The following is a 21,577-nucleotide window of genomic DNA, read 5'->3' as shown; positions in this document are numbered from 1 at the left end:
GCTATGAGAGGAGTCTAAATGCAGAGACACTGACACTTAAGGGCTCTAAAATCTGAACTAAACAGGGTTTTTCTTAAATACACTTGTAGGAACCATCATTGATTCACTATGACTCTATGACTATGACTATTTTACTAGAGTTAGGATCAAAGGTTGTTTGGATGATTTTAGTTAATAGAAAATAGAATAGTATTTTCGGAGGGCCCCAAGGTTGATAATCTGTGCTAAGTTTGCTGTTATTAGTCAGTTTTGGAAAGTAGTAATTACAATAGTCAGTAATTCTACAGACTAGGAAAAGCATGAAAAAAAATCATCAGCTAGAATCCTTCATTCCTGATTAGCACTCGGTGGTTGTATGTGTGGATATTAGTTGAGAATAGAATTGGCTTCCGTTGTGATGTCCTACATAGCTGAACAACTTTCTAAGATGAGGATGGTTTATTTGGACAACACATTAAAGGACAATCAGCACCCAGAAAGAGTCAGTCCTTTTAAAAGAAGGAAATCAACCACTTATTGAATGAGATTGGTTCAACCAAAGCAAAGGAAAACATATATATGCTCAAAATGTCTGCCCAGTGGGACTAAAAATAGCACACAATGCCATTAGTAAAGCTAATGAGGACTACTGAGTCAATTGGTGGAGGTTTTTACTTAGGTAGCAAACACAGTTCGGTTCTGCCCAGGGTACTGGCTAACAGAATGCCAGCAAGAACAAAACCTAGCAAAATAATAAAAATGTGGAGCTGTCATCATAAAGATTATGTAGAAAATGTTAATAAACACTTCCTATAATGAACAGCTTCAGGCAAGGTAGTCTGAGAGGATTTGCTGTGCAAGAACATAATTAATATAATAAAGGAGGAGATGCCAGGGGGGATATTGTAGTCAAAGGCATTTAAGGTATCTGCCAAAAAACTCTTGTGATCCCTTCTTAATGTAAAATGGATTGTGATGCTACCCTAATTTTGTAGTGCTCTGACCTTGAGATGAAAGTTCCAAACATGGTCGTCGTAATTCATAAGCCTCTGGGCAGTTAAACAAGCTTTCTCTGCAAGGCTGCAAAACTGGTTTAAGGTACCGCCTCTCTGAGGGGCAAACACAAGCACTTTTCCCTAAAAAGAAATTACATTTATGATTTTTTGTTATTATTCACATGAATATTTCAATCCTGCCAACCACACAACATAATGTTCTACGTTAAGCAACAAAACATGGATTAATATATTATATTGTAAAGGACACCTCACATACCTGGATTAATGTCAACATTGGGAAACTGAAGCAACTTTAATCTTTTATACACACATTATTAGGTTCAAATAACATACATAATACTTCTGATAATTTGAATTTATCTTAGGCCTTAAAAATATTTAATTACCCAATAATTTGAATTAATCAACATAAATGACACAGCAAAGTGGCAATTTCAAACAAAATGCATCAAAATGTTGAAGTAATGAATTTTTTGAATTAGTCCACAGTCATCTGCCAAATTCTGAAATTTAAAAGTGCAGTCAGCCATTTTGACAGCTGCTATCAAAGGATAAATACATAAACTAAGCGTGATGTTCAGGTGGGGGGGTGGGGTGTTAAGATACTGGGAGAGTAGGGGTGTGATGCATAGGTGGTGGTATGCGCCAGGTAGGCTTGGTACCAGCTGAGGAGGATGTCAGGCATGAGGGACAGATAGCCAGATTAGGAGGGGTAGTGTGCTAAGTAGGTAGGATGCTAGGGTGCAATGTGGCAAGGTAAGTATTGCAGTGGTTAGAGTAGATATTTTGGAGAGACTGACCAGTGAAGAGCAGGGAACATGTGAGTCGGGGCTGCGGTATCCAGTAGTGGCAGGGTAGTTTCCTGGGAGGGGTAAGGTCTAGTTGCAGAGGAAGCATGTTGGTAAAAGTGCCATTGTGGTTATGTTGATCAGTGACAGGTGATACAGATTGGGAGGGGGATGTGGGGTAGAGAGGGGGTGTTATTAGGTGCAGCAGCAAGTCCAATGAGGCAGAAAGCGGTGTCTGCTCTAGTCAGGGTTGGGCCATGGGGTTTGGTGGCAGGGGATTTGAGTCAAGTTGGAAGATAGTGAGATAGTGAGAGTTCAGGTCCAGTGACTGTAGTTTGGGTCTGGTTCAGTCTGGGCTGGTGGTGTGGTCAGGTTTCGGGATATTGCTGTGTCAGGGTCTAGGATAATAATGTGATCTTGGGGAGGTGTAGTTGGGGATGTGAGTTAACCTTGGGGTCAATTTAACAATTACTCAGGATTTCGACCACGTATTTAATTATCTAACCTTTCCTGAGTAGTTATTTTCCCTAATTCCATCGAAATCCTGCAAAGTCTCCAATAGACTTTCAGACAGTTTCAGGCATTTTGTAATTGCCCATCTGGGAAATTCCTTTAAATTCTGCTCAGATGGGGATTCTGCAAGATGCCCATGTGTATTTCCCTCCTACGCTGGAATAACGATTGTATAGCCGTCAGAAAATCTATGCTGTTACATATCCCGAATTTCTTTACTTTCTAAAATATTCTCCACTTCTTTTTGATGATGACTCTCACAAGGCCATGGTTCAAGGAGTGCAACCAATTCTACGGACCTTGATCAAGTAGTGCTTACGGGAAAAAGTCAAAACAATTTGCATTACACAAAGTGAGCAACAGTCAAACTCACTGCCAAACCTAATCCTGAAGTAACTCTACGTCAACAGCTAAAAACAGTCTAAAAAGAGTCATTGGATAGTGGCCAAGCGTGGAAATTATGGAGTGATTTTCTGGATTTTCCTCTTTAGTAAACAAAGGGAAGTGAGTAAATTTCAGCATATCTGTTGCTGCAATGTCAAAGATCAGGTAATTCATACTGACTGAAGATTAAACAGGAGGACATCTGATTGGTGGGAGAACATGGACATTTTTATGTTTTCATCAAAAATTGAAATTACACTAACTTCCAAAGTTTGAACATTTGACCACCTTTCAACACATCTTCTTCGATATTCATTTGGAATATTCAAATACTTCAAATGTTAAGTTATAACATCTTTATTTGAAAGAAGGCATAAACATTCTTCCTTCTTTTATTTACTTTTTCATATTTTAAACAAGGAAGAATGTTTATGCCTTCTTTCAAATAAAGATGTTATAACTTAACATTTGAAGTATTTGAATATTCCAAATGAATATCTAAGAAAACTTGTTGAAAGGTGGTCAAAGGTTCAAACTTTGGAAGTTAGTGTAATTTTAAATGTTTAGTTGATCACAGTTACTGGTAATAAGTAATTTAGTAACTAGTTTTTTTTTAAAAAGAGAAACATGCCTCATACATTTTGATCACTGAGTTTGATTAAAACAAAATATTATGCATCTTCAGAGCATTTTTCATTTCTGTAGCATCATCCTGCACATCTTATCAGTCAGCTGAACACAAGAAGTTTTCCAGTTTGTGATTGAGAAAGAATCAGAGAGGACTCAATTGAAGTTGTACATAATAAGTATTAAAGTATTACATGACATTAATCCTGCCATTCCACTACATTCTCAATCACTGTGCAGCGGTCTAATTATTCTGAAGTCTGTGCTCAGATGAAAATTGAAACACTCTTACATTAGGTTTGAGTAATCTCTTCATTGCATCAACAAGGCTGGCTCTGTACTGGTCCAGAAACAAGCTGACATTGAGAGGAGAAAAATAAAATGCAGGAAAAGAGTTTTAGAGCCACCTTGTATTAAACTTAAACTATGTTGTTTATGTAAAAGCAGGAGAAGTGAATTTCATGTATGTTACTGTAAACTGTTAAAATTTGAGATATTTAAAAATGAACATTATTTTTAAAATGTAATTTTTACTGATCCGTTGGTCAATGATTGACAGAAAACTAAAGTGATGCATATCCCTCATAATTTCTTCACAGTTTGACAGTTTAGTCTAAAATAAGCAGAGGTATAACAACTAAGAGCAAGTTATTTTTCCGTACTTCTACAAGGAACAAATTTAATTTTAAAGCTTTTGGTTAGACCTTACTTCACCTACTTAATCTGCAGAAAGTCCATATGTGAGCTATGCATAAGAAGGAGACAGCAGCCTCCTTCACCAGTTCCCCTGGCTGCCTTCATTCTTAATCTGATCTAATCCTGACAGCATTATCTTTATCCTTGCAATAAAACCTGAAGTATCCACTCTAATATTAGGTAAGGAAGGCATTTGCTAAATTGCTTGCTGGAATCATATGGTATTGCTTAGCTCTTTGATTCAAAGGATGCATCACTGGTTCATATCATTACTGCTTAATTACTAATGCAATCCATTTACCTTACTTGTGCAAAGCAGCAAGTTAGAGAGAGTGGTGAAGCAAAAAAAAACTCATACAGTAATTGTCCTTTATTTAATTTTTAGTCTTTCTTGCTCTCCTTCCCATATGAACCTCAACAGTGAATGCTAGTGGGCTATTTAACAAAATGGGTCTAAGGAGTGGGTGTCTTGGGTATAGATGTTACATAGAGTCAGAGTTTTACAGCACGGAAACACAGTCTTTAGTCCAACTTGTCCAAGCCGACCAGATATCTTAAATTAATCCAGTTCCATTTGGACAATATCCCTCTAAACCCTTCCTATTTATGTACCCATCCAGTTGCCTTTTTAAATGTTGTAATTGTACTAGCCTCCATCACTTCCTCTGGCAGCTCGTTCCATACATGTACCACCCTCTACATGAAAAAAGTTTCCCTTTAGATCGCCTTTTAAGTCCTTCCCCTCTCACCTTAAACCTATGTCATCTAGTTTTGGACTCCCCTATCCTGGGAAAAACACCTTGGCTATTCACCCTAACCACGCCCCTCATGATTTCATAAACTTCTATAAGAACACCCGTCATCCTCTGATGCCCCAGGGAAAATAGCACCAGCCTACTCAGCCTCTCTCCAAAGCTCAAATTCTCCAAACCTGACAACTTCCTTGTAAATCTTTTCCGAACGCTTTCCTATAGCGGGGAAACCAGAATTGAATGCAGTATTCCAAAAATGGCCGAACCAGTGCCCTGTACAGCAGCAACATGACATCCCAACTCCTATACTCAATGTACTGACCGATAATGGCAAATGTCTTCTTCACTACCATGACTATCTGTGATTGCATCTTCAAGGAACTATGAACCTGCACCCAAAGGTCTCTTTGTTAGGCAACACTCCACAGGACCTTACCATGAAGTGGCTAAGTTCTGCCCTGATTTGCCTTACCAAAATGCAACACCTCACATTTATCGAAATTAAACTCCATTTGCCACTCCTCGGTCCATCAGTCCATCTGATCGAGGTCCCATTGTACTCTGAAATAATCTTCTCTACTGTCCATTACAGCACCAATTTTGGTGTCATCTGCAATTTTACTAACTATTCCTCTTAAATTCACATCCAAATCATTCATACAAATGACAAAAAGCAGTGGACCCAGCTGGTCACAGGCCTTTGACCTTCCACCACCACCCTCTGTCTCCTACCTTCAAGACAAATTTGTAACCAAATGACTAGCTTTCTCTGTATTCCATGAGATCTAACCTTGTTAACCAGTCTACCATGCGGAACCTTGTTGAATGCCTTGCTGAAGTCTATATATACACAACATCCACCACTATGCCTTCATCAATCTTCTTTATCACACCTTCAAAAAACTCAATCAAGTTAGTGGGACACGATTTCCCATGCACTAAGCCATGTTGACTATCCCTGATCACTCCTTGCCTTTCCAAATACAGGTGTACAATCCTTTATCCAAAATGCTCAGGGCCAGCTGGTTTTCGGAATTCAGAATTTTTCGAATTTCAGAATAAGTGACAGCTTGATGGTGAAATTTAAAAAACCTTACCAGAGGAGCATGACTCATTAAGTAAAATGGGGCCTTGAAACAAAATCGAGGTCTGCTGGTGCTGGGCCACACCCCCCCACGTTGCATCTGAGTGACACGCATTGAGTGGGTGTTGACTTAGGTTAACTGTTAGCATGCAAACGACCTTGTTAATGAGAAAAAACTTCACAAAAAAAACCTTCAGACTTTGGAGCTTTTCAGATTTCGGATAAAAGATTGTCTATCTGTACATGTAAATCCTGTCCCTCAGAATCCCTTAAACAACTTACCACTACTATACACTAGTAGTGGTGTATAGTTCCCTGGATTTTCTGTACTACCTTTCCAAAATAATGGCACCATATTAGCCACCCTACAGTCTTTTGGCACCTCACCCATAGCTATCAATGATACAAATATTCCAGAAGTCATTTCCCTAGCTTTCCAAAGTTCTTGGATACACTCGATCAGGTCCTGGGGATTTATTTACCTTTATGTGTTTTAAGATGTGGAGCATCTCCTCCTCTCTATTAAAAATAATTCTCAATATATCACTATTTATTTCCCGAAGTTCTCGAGCTTCCATATCCTTCTCCACAGTAAATACTGACACAAAATACTCATTTAGTATCATACCCATCTCGTGCAGTTCTATACATACAGGGTCTTATCTTTAAGAAGCCCTACTTTCCCTAATTAAACTTTTGCCCTTAAAGTACTGGCAAAATTTCTTTGATTCTCCTTAACCCTATTTGCCAAAGCTATCCCATATCCCCTTTTTTCTCTTCTGATTTCCTTCTTGAGTAAACTTCAACTGGCCTTATACTCCAAGGGATTCACTCAATCCCAGCTATCCATACCTGCCATATGCTTCCTTCTTTTTTTTGATTTGAGTTCAATTTCTCTAGTCATCCAGCATTCCCTACACTATTAGTCTTACCTGTCACACTAACAGGAACATACTGCATCTGGACTCTCTTTACCTCAGTTTTGAAGGCCTCCCATTATGCAACCATCCCTTTACATGCAAATAACCCCACCCAATCAACTTTTGAAAGGTCTTGCCTAATATTATCAAAAGAGGCCTTATTCTAATTTAGAAATTAAACTTTTAGATCAGATCTATCCTTTTCCATAATTCTATTTTAAAACTAATAGAATTATGTTCACAGACCCCAAAGTGCTTCCCCACTGTCACCTCAGTCACTACCCTACCTTGCCCTACCCTATTTGGCAAGAGATGTTTTGCTCCCTCTCTAGTTGGTACATCCACATACTGAATACAAGAAAAAATTCTTGTACACATTTAACAAATTTCTCCCCATCCAAACCCTTAACACTATGGCAGTCTCATATAAGAGGTGAACCCACTGTTATCTCACCTGATATTGTAACTGTGCATTTTGTAGAAGGAGTGAATAGTCACAAGAACAGATAGTCAGGCCAAATGTGGCATGCTTAATGTTATCTCAATTAAAATGAACAAATTCCATGCTAACCAGGGATCAAAGTATACATTACTTTCAATTGAAAAGGGTAAAACTAACATAGTAAGCAAAAAAAAAGTTTTTGCATCAGTACAAAAATAACCGCACAAATTAGAGGAGATAAAATATCTGCCGATAATTAATTTGGAAATGAATAAAATAAAATCATTTGCCAGCACCTGGTACAGTAAATGGTAGAATAGAACAAATGGCATCAAGTATGCATCTCTGACAAAGGTCCAAAAAAAATGATTCTGAAACTCACTATTCACATTAAGAACAATTCCTGTACTATCGGTCAGATATTTGTTTTTGGAAGGGAGAAAGGGGGCCAACTGACTTTTTAATCTGCAGAAAGAGCTGTTTATGTTGATACATTTTCTTTCTCCAGACTACATCTCACTGAGCCATAATTATTAGCAATTTGCCTAAGTTGTCCATTTACTGGTACGTCAAGCATGAAAAAGAAGCAATTTCAGAAAATGGAATGCCTCTTAAAATCAATCTTTCGAAATAATGTGGTAGAAGTTACTGTCTGATAGACCACTACTTGATAGCTGTCACATGAAGCTGCATATTAATTTGTCACCGTTATGCTACTCTGCACTTCATCTGTTTACTTTGCTTGAATTTTTGGTAAGCAATCTTTCTTTCCCAAAAAAATGTGCAAAGTATGAAAAATTATCCCTCAAATATGTTGTGTGTCAAAAATGATATTTATAATATTTAAAATATATATTATGTACATACTCACCAATCAGCACAGATAATAACATCAAAACGTTCTTCCATAGGAGACACATCCATCTCATTATCCCATCGCATTATGCTGTAGTACAAGTAGTAAAATATAGTCAGGTTATATCGCTTTATTCGTGAAGCTAGTATGCCTCCTTCAGATGGATACTTTCAGCCAATTGTCACCATGATTCCTACTGAGATGCTTTTTCACAGGGGATAGGGACTTTTGTGTAACTGGTTCAAATAGCCTTTTCTCACATCTAATACCAAAATGTTTATCAGCCAAAATTCAGTTTTGTACTGGTAATGTTCTGGCCTGACTGATATGCACTCCATAGAAATCACTGGATAACAACCAAATAAAAAGGTTGACATTACCAGATGGCACATTTTGAGGTGAACTGTAGTATTTCAGCTCTCCCTACACACACTCCCCAGGCCTGAATATGGGTTACATCTGAAACGTTGACTTCACCACCTTCTGACGCTGCCTGATTTGCTGCGTCCCTCCAGCCTCCTGTGACAGCAATTGACTCAGTACCAATCACAAATTGTACTTGGAACACCATGGATGGAAGAGACTATGAAGGAAGCAGGATGGAGAGGAGTGTTTTAAATGTTATTAGAGAGCTAATATATCTATCAAGCCATTAATAGCTTTAAACTTAATGTGCATAGAAAGTGGACTCTGCACATACTAATTTTCACTAGTCAGGATTTTCTTCAAAGCTGATCCCATGTTGCGGCTACACCTTCACTCAGAGTGATTAGCCCATTCACACTAACTTCAGTTTCTGATTCGTGACCGTGACATTATTCTGATGAAGTAGGACTGTCATTGTTGACATAGAGAAGACAGACAAATGTAATTTGGTTCTTACATGGGAATGGAAAACAGAAATGTAAAAATGCAAGATATATCATTTTAAAATGTGAATTGAATTAAGATGAGCAACTTGATTTAATTATTCCCTAATGTTCAGCCTGACCTCTTTGAAGCCTTCATTTGATCATCAATAATTTAATGCAAAATGAAAAACTGAATAAAAATTCTACACTCAACTTTAGCAATGCTGCTGAGTGGAAATCAAATCATAGAACACTGAAGTTGTGGTATACATCTAGAGTCAGGATCTGGTTTGAGTTTGAGGGAAGTAGAGCGAGATGCACTTAAGGGGTATAGACTTGCACTGCTTGAATTCAACACCACATGCAATGCAACTCCATTGTAGTGTCAAAGCAGGTTTAAGAAAGTGTCAGGTATCCATGCCTCCTGTACTCTCTCAATACTTCAATTTTAAACACCATGCGAGAAGTTCAAAGCATACAAATCAGCAGCTGCTATCTAATGTGAAACATAAAAATGTGTACAATTCATCTCAAGGTAAAAAGTCAGAAATTCTTGTATAACGCATACAGTATTCTTCACAATGCATTGACTAGAATTGGGCCCCAGGACTTGCTTCAGAATCTGACAGATTGAATCTTAATTTTATTTAAGACACTTATTATTTCCGATGACTCCAAGTTAAAGTTCTCTGAACCAACAGGATTACAAGTTCAACGAGTTAGATGATATAGCTATAACCATTTGTTTCAGAGTCAACTTAGTGGTTCGCACTACTGCCTCACAGCACCAGGGGCCCAGGTTCGATTTCAGCCTCGGGCAACTGTCTGTGTGGAGTTTGCACATTCTCCCTGTGTCTGCATGGGTTTCCTCTGGGTGCTCCAGTTTCCTCCCACAATCCAAAGATATGCAGGTTAGGTGAATTGGCCATGCTAAATTGCCCATAGTGTTTAGGAATGTATAGGTTAGGTTTGTTAGTCAGGGGTAAATATGTAAGATAGGGAATGGGTCTGGGTGGGTTACTCTTCAGAGGGTCAGTGTAGACTTGTTTGGCTGAAGGGCCTGTTTCCATACTGTAGGGATTCTAATTCTAACAAGAATATCTTGTAGTAAAGAATTTGGTTCTTCAACAAATTGAATATCTAAAAATATTTTCAACTTTTTAAAAATGAAGAAAACACATACAAACGTTGAGAGCTCTTTCAGTGTTACTATGTAATTCACATCATGAATAATGAGTCGATTCTACTATTGATAAATTTAATTTTTGAACATTAGATTTTCTAGGTCAGTCATTTCTCCCTTTCTCCCTTCCAATTTTCTCCTGAAGAAATTAACTTATCCAAGGTACAAATCTGTAATTACTGTCCATCTCCTCAGTATTTTGTTTACTTGTAACAGACTTTATGTATGAATGTAGACAACACTCTAACTGTTGACCGAGGTCAGGGTCAGGAACAGAGAATGCAGCCTTTAACTGGCATGTCTCCACATCACATTGAATTGCGCAATTACCCAATAAACACAGTGTTCCACAAAATACTCTTTGTAAATACCATAAACTTGGAAATTTGGGTATCTTGCCATATGGAATGGAACTAAGATTAATAAAATTTAGGCAAAATTTGGCTGCTTAGATGCATTCTTGCAGACGCAATCAGGCCTAACTTCAGGATTCTACTTTTTGAACATTAAATTATTGAACAGTTGTAAGAGGCTTTTATTCCTTTAATCTTTCACGGTGAGTAGGTGTTATTGGCATGCTCTCTATGTGTTGTCTATTTTGCAATTGCCCTTGAACTGAGCATTCAGAAGGCAGATGAGACTCAACCACATTGATGTAGATCTGGAGTCACATGCTGGCCAGACCAAGTAGGAATGACACATCCTTCCCTAAAGGATATCCATTAATCAAATCAGATTTTTAAAAAATCAATGATATTATGTTGAACGTCAGTGAAATCAGTTTATTGCTCTCGTAGAACTTGAATCCACGTCTTCATAGCATTATGTAGTAAAAAATTACTGCAGATGCTGGAATCTGTACTGAAAGTAGACTCTGATGAAGAGTCATCTCGACTCAGAATGTTAGCTTGCTCCTTCTTCATATGGTTAGCCTGAGTCTCTGGATTAGTAGAATGGGTGCATTATTGACTAAACATTAGTCATTAGTGTGGGTTCTTCAAAATTGACATCATTCAGCAGACTAAAATTTTGTCTTTCTTGCATTTTTTGACTCAATATTCTCTCCAACCATTTTAGTCACAGTACAAACATTCAAACAAGGAACAAAGATAGGCCACTGGGCCCTTCAAGCCAACTCCACCATTCAATAAGATCATGGCTGATCTGATTTAACTTCAATGCTACATTCCTGTATATCCCCGAAAATCTTTCAATCCCTTGGAAATCGAGAATCTATCTACCTCTGCCTTAAAATATTTAAAGGATCTGCAACAAGAGTTTGAGAATTTCAAAGACTCTCAGAAGTTTAATTCTAGAACATTAGGCTTTTCTAGGCCAGCCATTAACTCGTCCTACCTCTCCTCCAATTTTCAACATTCAGAGAAAAAAAAATCCATAAACTAAAACAGTGGCTATAACCAAATATCAAATTGAGCAGCATATCAATGGTATACATTTGTTAGGGTCTAGGACAAATTTACCACCAACTCAGAACTTGGCTTCTGGTTGCAGTTCGTGTACTGGTTTTGGAACTTGATGCTAACTTTAGTTTGGGCATAGTGGCTACATTGCACTTTTTAAGTAAATATGACTATAATTATACACAATATATGGAAGCTGAATTGATTCTTATGTTTATACTACCTTCATTTATTTTGTTTTCAGCAAGGTATCCATAAATTTAAACATGCTAGGAGTTGTGACAATTTCGTTTGGAATTCAAATTAGAACTAACTTTTAATCAAGAAATTTGACGTAGTTCAAAAGGTGGATTTTTCTGAAAATCTTAGTGGCAAATGCTTACTTGTGCATTACTTTTGGCTAAACATTTTGCACTGATATTTAAGACTTAGGCGACATCATGTTTTTAACCGGTAATCTTTTAAAATAGAACAAAAAATTGTTCAAGACCATGTATTGTCTCTGCCATTCTGTAATTTACATTTGAAAAGTTTGAGTGTTTAAGTTTATATCATTGATCTGCTAATGAATTCCACAGCATCCTTGTCAGCTTTGACTGGAAATATTGATAGTCAAGTTTACTGTGAAATAACACTTCCTGTGAATAAACTGGTCACCTGTTTAGTATTGCTGTGAATATTTAGACCATGGTTCAGGTCTTTCAGTATACAATTTTTAGTTTTAGGAATTTAAGGTTAACAGTGGAAAATGGGATGAATCCAACTGTAGCATCTTGAAGTGTTATGCTCGTAAAAAAATTGGAAGCATGTTCCTTTAAAAGGTTATGGTCAGGAATGTAAGATAATTAAAATGCAGAACTTTAGTTTTTTTCATTCATTTGTGGAGTGTGGATGTCATTGGTTAGGTATTTATTGTCCATTCCTAATTTCGCAGAGGGCAGTTAAGAGTTGATCATATTGGTATTGGTCAGGGGTCAAATGGAGGCCACTAAGTAAGGATGTCACATTTTCTTCCCTAAAGGTCATTATTGAACTATATGCATTTTTATGACAATTGACACTGATTACATGGTCACTATTATGCTAACTTTTAATGCCAGATTTTATTGAATTCAAATTTCATTAGTGGTTTTTTCTTGCATTCTATTTTGCAAAAGATTACAATCTATCAAGCCAGATCATAACAAAGGTCCAGTTTGTCAAGTAGCCTCATAATGGGGACATAACAGTACAATCTAATCATCATAAAACATTTCCTCCAGTTATTTTCTACTCCTATTCCTCTCCCAAGTTTACTTCTTTCTAAGTATAATTCTGGATTAAGTTTCTCTCCCAAGTCACTTAGCTTCACATTTTCTAAATACTGGGTCTTTGGACTTTAGTTCATTATGTAGCTTTGTAGCTCTTAATTTCTTTTAAACTCACACCCCTTTCCACTATCTCTGATGTCTTTGTCTTCACTATAATGATTATCCTTCACCACCTTACAACTCACTTTAGTGTAACTGCAAATGGCAATTTGAAGCATTCATTGTCAAATCTGACTAGAACCCGGGCAATATAAAGTTCTTTATATGCCCTTAATCTTTAAAACTGCCCAACTCAAATATCCTCCAAGAAGGCAAAGTCAATATTCTCTAAATGCCACTAAACATTTTCCAAAGCCACATTCCCCATTACTTCTACCCTCATCACCAACAAAAACCCTCAAAGTTTTCAAGCTACCACCAGTTTTGAAGAAGGGTTTAACCAAAATTGTGTTTTTAGACAATTTCGAGTAGAAACAGGGGTAAATTGTTCATCACATTTAATGACTAAGATTTAGGTTATCTGTTCACTGTTTTGCACCTTCCCCGAGTCTACTAGGACAAAGCTCCACAAGTGTTCCTTCCTTGCCCTAATCCTGAACTTGTATCTTTCTCTCATTGTTATGTTATTGATCAGACCCATCCTGGACACAACTCTTACAACATTATTGACCACTCAATATTACTTCATAACACCTGTCATAGAATCGTTAACACTGTCAGCTATCTCCTCAGGTATTGCCCTCCTTCTTCAAAACAAAAACAACAATTGACACCTCCAGCCTTGTAAACTATTGCCCGACCACTAAACTATTTTTCCTCTTAATTTTGAATGAGTTGTTGCTATTTATGCCCATCTTTCTCAGAATTCCTTAGTCCTCCATTTAATTTATTTTTTCTACTGTAATACCAAAACAGCTCTTACCAAATCACAAATGACATCTTGGTTGGTTGTGACAAGATTAAACTATTCCTCCTCAACCTGTCTGGAATCTCTTTGACATCATTCACAACGAAATTCTGAAACAATGCCTTGCCACTGTCATTCAGCTTGGCAGAATTATACTTTTCCAGGTTCATTCATATCTACCCTGTGATAGCCAGAGAATCGTCATCAAAATTTTCTCTTCTCACTCAACACCATCATGGCATTTCCTTAAGTTCTAGCTTCAAACCATGCCCCTTTCACACCTACTAGCTGCCCTCTTACAGACATTATGTGCAATTATGGCATCAAGTTTCATGTGTGCACTGACAACTCCCAGCTCTATCTAGTCTCCATCTTTCTTTACCTCTGCTTCTACTCAAAACTGTCTAAGAACACAGAATTGGATAAACCCTTCTTCAAAACCGGTGGTAGCTTGAAAATGTTGGTACAAATGCAGAAGATGGGGGCTGTGGGTGGGAGGGGAGAGAGTAAACTAAAGATGGAGATCAAGCCAAAGGAGAGAAAAAAAACTGTAGGACAGACAAAGCAGTGGATAAGTGTCAGCCTGGAAGAATGACAAGATCCTAATGGGGACTAGTGAGGGCTGACAATGGGTTGTGTGTGGTAGCAGCCCAAGTGATCACAAGACCTGGTGTGTGTTGGCTGGGATAGGGAAATAGGAGAAGGTGGTTAAGCCGTAAAGTTGTTGAAATCAATATTAAGTCCAGAAGGCTGCAGAGTTCCCTGGCAGAAAATGAGGCACGGTTCTTCCAGCTTTGGAAATCTAGAACTGTTATTCTTCCACCTTCCCCAGACCCCAAATACATCTGACCTCCAACCCACCACTTATGTTCACTGATTCACACTTGGTACAAAATCATACAATGTCTCAACTTTACATTTTTTTCCTCAAATCCCTCCATGGCCATGCTGTACCCTCCCGCTAAAATCTCTGACCTCCTGAAGCATTCCTGATTTTAATCACCCTGATATTGATGCATGACCCAACTGCCTAGCTCCTAAGCTCTGGATTTACATCTTTATCTTCCTCTTTTCTTCCCTCTTTTAAGATGATTCTTAAAATCTACCTTTGAGACCAAGCTTTTGGTTATCTGGCTCAATATCTGCTTTGTGAAACAAGATTGAAAATTTGTTCCACGATGCTCCTATTCAGTTCTTTTGTTAAAGGCATCACACAAATTCAACTAGTTGCTGTTCATTCAGTGGAGCTGATCAATAGTTAAGGATACGCTGAGATATTACCAGAAATAATGCAACAAATGTGTCAATTAATACAGAGATAAATGAACACTAACTTGTGGAGGAATAAACTAGGATGGATGAATAACAAGAATAGTTGAAATGATAGTTTTAGAAATTTTAGAGTAGGATAATCCATAAATGGCCACAATCAAGAGATAAAAAAAGGTATGGGAAGAAAACCTTACACAGTTATAGATTTACAGTGGAGCTGGCTAATAGACAGATAGAAACAGTATTGCAGAAATGGTCAAAGGATACAAAGATAGAATTTCAATCAATGTAGAAGTTTTGTGCAGGCTCAGAGAGTGGCCATGGAGGATAATAGAGTGAGTGACAAGGGAGTGAAGTTAGCTTTTGAGCTTTTTGACACATAAATTGGAGAACGTTCACAGAGTTATGGAGATGTACAGCATTGAAACAAGCCCTTCGGTCCAATTCGTCCATGCTGACCAGCTATCCCAACCCAATCTAATCGCACCTTCCAGCACTCGGCCCATATCCCTCCAAACCCTTCCTATTCATATACCCATCCAGATGCCGTTTAGGTGTTGCAATTGTACCAGCCTCCACCATTTCCTCTGGCAACTCATTCCATACACATACCACCCTCTGTGTGAAAAGGTTGCCCCTTAGGTCTCTTTTATATCTTTCCCCTCTCACCCGAAACTATGCCCTCTAATTCTGGACTCCCCCACACCAGGGAAAATACTTGGATTTATCCTATCCATGCCCCTCATGATTTTGTAAACCTCCATAAGGTCACCCCTCAACCTCCGATGCTCAGGAAAAACAGCCCCAGCCTGTTCAGCCTCTCCCTATAGCTCAAATCCTCCAACCCTGGTAACAACCCTTGTAAATCTTTTCTGAACCCTTTCAAGTTTCACAACATCTTTCCAAGAGGAAGGAGACCAGAATTGCACACAATATTCCAACAGTGGCCTAACCAATGTCCTGTACAGCCACAGCATGACCTCCCAGCTCCTGTACTCAATACTCAGACCAATAAAGGAAAGCATACCAAACTACTTCTTCACTATCCTATCTATCTGCGACTCCACTTACAAGAAGCTATGAACCTGCACTCCAAAGTCTCTTTGTTCAGCAACACTCCCTAGGACCTTGACATTAAGTGCATAAGTCCTGCTAAGATTTGCTTTCACAAAATGCAGCATCACACATTTATCTGAATTAAAATCCATCTGCCACTTCTCAGCCCATTGGCCCATATGATCAACATCCTGTTGTAATCTGAGGTAACCTTCTTTGCTGTCCACTACACCTCCAATTTTGGTGTCATCTGCAAACTTACTAACTGTACCTCTTATGCTCACATCCAAATCATTTATGTAAATGACAAAAAGTAGAGGGCCCAGCACTGATCTTTGTGGCACGCCACTGGTCACAGGCCTCCAGTCTGAAAAACAACCCTCCACCACCACCCTCTGTCTTCTACCTTTGAGCCAGTTCTGTATCCAAATGGCTAGTTCTCCCTGTATTCCGCGAGAACTAACCTCGCTAATCAGTCTCCCATGCGGAAACTTGTCGAACGGCTTACTGAAGTCCATATAGATCACATCTACCGTTCTGACTTCATCAATCCTCTTTGTTACTTCTGCAATCAAGTTTGTAAGACATGATTTCCCACACACAAAGCCATGTTGACCATCCCGAATCAGTCCTTGTCTTTCCAAATACATGTACATCCTGTCCCTCAGGATTCCCTCTAACAACTTGCCCACCACCGAGGTCAGGCTCACCGGTCTATAGTTCCCTGACTTGTCCTTACCACCCTTCTTAAACAGTGGCACCACGTTAGCCAACCTCCAGTCTTCCAGCACCTCACCTGCGACTATCGATGATACAAATATCTCAGCAAGAGGCCAAGCAATCACTTCTCTAGCTTCCCTTAGAGTTCTAGGGTACACCTGATCAGGTCCTCGGGAATTATCCACCTTGACCCGTTTCAAGACATCCAGCACTTCCTCCTCTGTAATCTGGACATTTTGCAAGATGTCACCATGCATTTCCCTACAGTCTATATCTTCCATATCCTTTTCCACAGTAAATACTGATGCAAAATACTCATTTAGTATCTCCTCCACTTTCTGCGGCTCCACACAAAGGCTGCCTTGCTGATCTTTGAGGGGCCCTATTCTGTCCCTAGTTCCCCTTTTGTCTTTAATGTATTTGTGAAAACCCTTTGAATTCTCCTTAATTCTATTTGCCAAAGCTATCTCATGTCCCCATTTTGCCTTCCTGATTTCCCTCTTAAGTATACTCCTACTGCCTTTATACTCTAAGGATTCACTCGATGTATCCTGTCTATACCTTACATATGTTTCCTTCTTTTTCTTAAGCAAACCCTCAATTTCTTTAGTCATCCAGCATTCCCTGTACCTACCAGCCTTTCCTTCCACCCTAATAGGAATATTCTTTCCGTGGATTCTCGTTATCTTATTCCTGAGGCTTCCCATTTTCCAGCCATCCCTTTACCTGCGAATATCTGCCCCCAATCAGCTTTTGAAAGTACTTGCCTAATATAGTCAAAATTGGTCTTCCTCCAACTTAGAACTTCAACTTTTAGATCTGGTCTATCCTTTTCCATCATTATTTTAAATCTAATGGAATTATGGTTGCTGGCCCCAAAGTGCTCCCCCACTGACACCTGATTCATCTTCCCTGCCTTATTTCCCAAGAGTAGGTCAGGTTTTGCACCTTCTCTAGTAGGTACATGCACAAATGAATCAGAAAATTATATTGTACACACTTAACAAATTCCTCTCCATGTAAACTCTTAACATTATGGCAGTCCCAGTCTATGTTTGGAAAGTTAAAATCCCCTACCATAACCACCCTATTATTCTTACAGATAGCTGAGATCTCCTTACAGGTTTGTTTCTCAATTTCCCTCTGACTATTAGGGGGTCTATAATACAATCCCAATAAGGTTATTATCCCTTTCTTATTTCTCAGTTCCACCCAAATAACCTCCCTGGATGTATTTCCAGGAATATCCTCCCTCAGCACAGTTGTAATGCTATCCCTTATCGAAAACGCCACTCCCCCCTCCTCTCTTGCCTCCCTTTCTATCCTTTCTGTAGCATTTGTATCCTGGAACATTAAGCTGCCAGTCCTGCCCATCCCTGAGCCATGTTTCTGTAATTGCGATGACATCCCAGTCCCATGTTCCTAACCATACCCTGAATTCATCTGTCTTCCCTGTTTGGCTCCTTGCATTGAAATAAATGCAGTTTAATTTATTAGTCCTACCTTGTCCCTGCCTGCTTGACTCATTTCTGTTCTCAACTGTACCAGTCTCAGATTGATCTCTTTCCACATTATCTCCCTGGGTCCAACCACCATTCCGCCCCCCAGCTCCCTGTCCCCCTCCATCCCAACATCCTCCCCACCACCCCCCACCCATACTAGTTTAAATCTTCCTGAGCAGCTCTAGCAAATCTCCCAGCCAGGATATTAGTCCCCTTCCAATTTAGGTGTAATCCATCCTTCTTGTACAGGTCATCTTAGTCTCTGAAGTGCCTCCAATGGAACAATATCTTGCCTTAAATGAGGGGACCAAACAGATGTGGTCTCAACAACACTTTGTGCAGTGGCAGTAACGCTGCCTTCCTCTTCTGCCCCAACCCCCTTGAAATAAGGGCCAATATTCCTTTCACTTTCCTGCTTACCTGCTGCCCTTGTTTGTTGCCTTTCTGTGTTTCATGCACAAGTTCCCACATTATACTCCTCGTGCCAACTTTTCACCCATTTACTTAACCTGTCGACATCTCTCTGTAAACTGTTTGTACCCCTCTCACAACCTCACTTTTCTCTATTTATGTGTTGTCTGCAAACTAGTTATTAACGGTGACAGGACAATCTCATACTCATTGTTAGAAAATAATAGTTAATCCTTATAAGAACTTTATCTTATTAGAGTTCATTAATTTTTATTATACAACTATCAACGATACTTTATTAGTGGTTCAATAAGAATTGTGGCTCTTGTGTACTTACTTTTGACAGACAGGCCGACAGCACAGATATTTGTGTTGTTGAGGAAGGTAGTGGGATTGAGAGAGGTAACAGAGAGATGGAATTTCATATTGCTAGCGTATATATGGAAAATAATTGTTTGGATAAGTAGGAGCAGAGGGTTCCAAGGTGTAAAATGCACCACCATGATGGCAGATGGAAGTTTAATTAGGTGTTGCATTTTCATAAGGCAATTCAAGCAGGACCTACACACTTAATGGGGGGAATCCTGGGGTGTGTTGCTGAACAAAGAGACCTTAGGGTGCAGGTTCATAGTTCCTTGAAGGTGGAGTCGCATGTGGACTGGATAGCGAAGGCGGCATTTGGTACCCTTGCCTTTATTGGTCACTACATAGAGTATAGGAGTTGGGATGCCATATTGTGGCTGTACAGGACATTGGTTAGGCAACTTTTGGAATGATGCATTCAATTCTAGTCTCCCTGTAGTAGGAAAGATGTTGTTAGGCTTGAAAGGGTTCAGAAAAGATTAACAAGGATGGTGTTGAGGCTGGAGGATTTGAGCTATGGGGGAGACTGAGGGGTGACCTCATTGATGTTTATAAAATCATGAGGGGCATGGTTAGGGTCAACAGCCAAAGTCTTTTTCCCAGGGTAGGGGTGTCCAAAACTAACATAGGCTTCAGGTGATAGGAGCAAGATTTAAAAGGGACCTGAGGGGCATCTTTTTCATATAGAGGGTGGTTCATATGTGAAATGAACTGTCACAGGAAGTAATGAAGACCGGTACAACGACAGCATTTAAGAGGCATTTGGATAGGTACATGACTAGGAAGGGCTTAGAGGGATATGGGCCAAATGCTGGCAAATGGGACCAGATTCGTTTAAGATAACTGGTGGGCATTGAAATATTAGCCTGAAGAGTCTGTTTCTGTGCTGTACAACTATAAGACCATAAGACCGTAAGACATGGGAGCAGAAATGAGGCTATTCAGCCCATCGCGTCTGCTCTGCCATTCAATCATGGCTAATAAGTTTCTCACCCCCATTCTCCGACTTTCTCCCATAACCCATGATCCCCTTGATACTCAAGAATCTATCTATCTATCTCAGTCTTAAATATATTCAATGACCTAGCTTCCACAGCTTTCTGTGGCAATAAATTCCATAGATTCGCCACTCTCTGGCTGAAGAAGTTTTTCCTTATCTCAGTTTTAAATGGTCTTCCCTTTACACTAAGCTTGTGGTCTTGTAGTCTCTCCTACCAACGGAAACATCTTCCCAACATCTACTCTGTCCAGGCCACTCAGTATGCTGTATGTTTCAACTAGACCCCTCCTCATCCTTTTAAACTCATTGAGCTTAGACCTAGAATCCTCAAACGTGTTAAGCTTTTCATTCCCGGTACCATTCCCATGAACCTCCTCTGAATATGCTGCAGGACCAGTACATCCTTCCTGAGATATGGGACACAAGACTGTTCTCAAAAATCAAGTAGTGAGAGAGATGAAAAGGGCAAGAAGTAGATTTCATAAAAACATGTGAAAGGCAGGCATGGGCAATTAATGGGAAAGAATGAAAGTGATTATTTTAAAGAATGAGTCTGGAAGAGGTTAGGTGCTGACGTGGGTGGGGATCTTCAAGATTGCACAGAAGGAAATGAAGAATTCCACAATTGTTTATCACTTGAATATTAAGGGCAAAAATAATTAAGTATATCAATTTATAAAGCAAGTAATTTTGGCCCATTTAAAGCACTCTGCCATTTTGTCAGTAATGGCAGTTCTTTATTGTTCTTTACCCATATAATTGCATTTACCATTTTTTTCATATCCCTTACAACTTTACTGCTAAATAAGCATCAGCTTCTCTTTTAAATACAATATTTGATTCTGCATTTACAACCTCCTGGGATGATGCATACTATATTTTCACAGCCACTGTATAAAAGAAATCTTTGTGGTTTCAGCTCTAACTGACTTAGTTCTAATTTAAAGATTATGTCGCCCTGTTCCCCTGACTAGAAGAAAGAATGTTTATGTTATTAAATCCTTTTACCACAATCAGATTAGCTCTTAATGCCTCATATCTGAAGAATATAACCCAAGTTTACCTATTCCTCGTAATAGCTAAGTGCTTTCATCTCAAGTTATCATCATGGTGCATTATTATTGGTACTCCCTGAAGGCCTGTGTATCTTTCACAAGGTTGAGTTCCTACAATTGAACACATTATTCCAAATGCAATCTGACCAAATTTCTATATAATTATAATAGCCTTCCTTTGCTTTATATCTATGAATAGTTCAGGTATGGGCTAGCTTTTCTGTTGGTTTCTGCACTCACAAATTAGGTTTCTATGACTTACATGCATCATTCCTCTAAAGTCTTTTATTCAATTTTATGCCATCACTGCAAATCAAAGAGTGAAGCAGCTTCTTGTGTTTCGAGTATATTTGTTATAAAATCAAAATACTTTCTTTATTAAAATACTTAAGACCCTGCAGGCATCTCAAGACTTCTATAGTTACTCTTATTCTGTGACCTAGCCTTTCATAGGTAAACTTTCTGG

At 38.9% G+C, this 21,577-nt stretch overlaps 1 protein-coding gene across 2 annotated transcripts in view; it reads right to left on the bottom strand.

The window, feature by feature from the left end:
• Window positions 1-21,577, bottom strand: part of camkmt (calmodulin-lysine N-methyltransferase) — a 375,134-nt gene that overhangs the window by 31,226 nt on the left and 322,331 nt on the right. For both annotated transcript variants that reach the window (XM_060831383.1, XM_060831384.1), the window contains exons 8-10: window positions 8,076-8,150; window positions 3,603-3,666; window positions 984-1,115 (exon numbers count right to left, since the gene is read on the bottom strand). In XM_060831383.1, the coding sequence (XP_060687366.1) occupies window positions 984-1,115; window positions 3,603-3,666; window positions 8,076-8,150 (271 nt within the window). The remainder of the gene's footprint in view (window positions 1-983; window positions 1,116-3,602; window positions 3,667-8,075; window positions 8,151-21,577) is intronic.

This window comes from Hemiscyllium ocellatum, chromosome 10 (assembly GCF_020745735.1).
Source record: "Hemiscyllium ocellatum isolate sHemOce1 chromosome 10, sHemOce1.pat.X.cur, whole genome shotgun sequence".
Lineage (NCBI taxonomy): Eukaryota > Metazoa > Chordata > Chondrichthyes > Orectolobiformes > Hemiscylliidae > Hemiscyllium > Hemiscyllium ocellatum.
The sequence above is the reverse complement of the archived record's forward strand: the minus strand, read 5'-3'. Positions and strand labels throughout refer to the sequence as shown.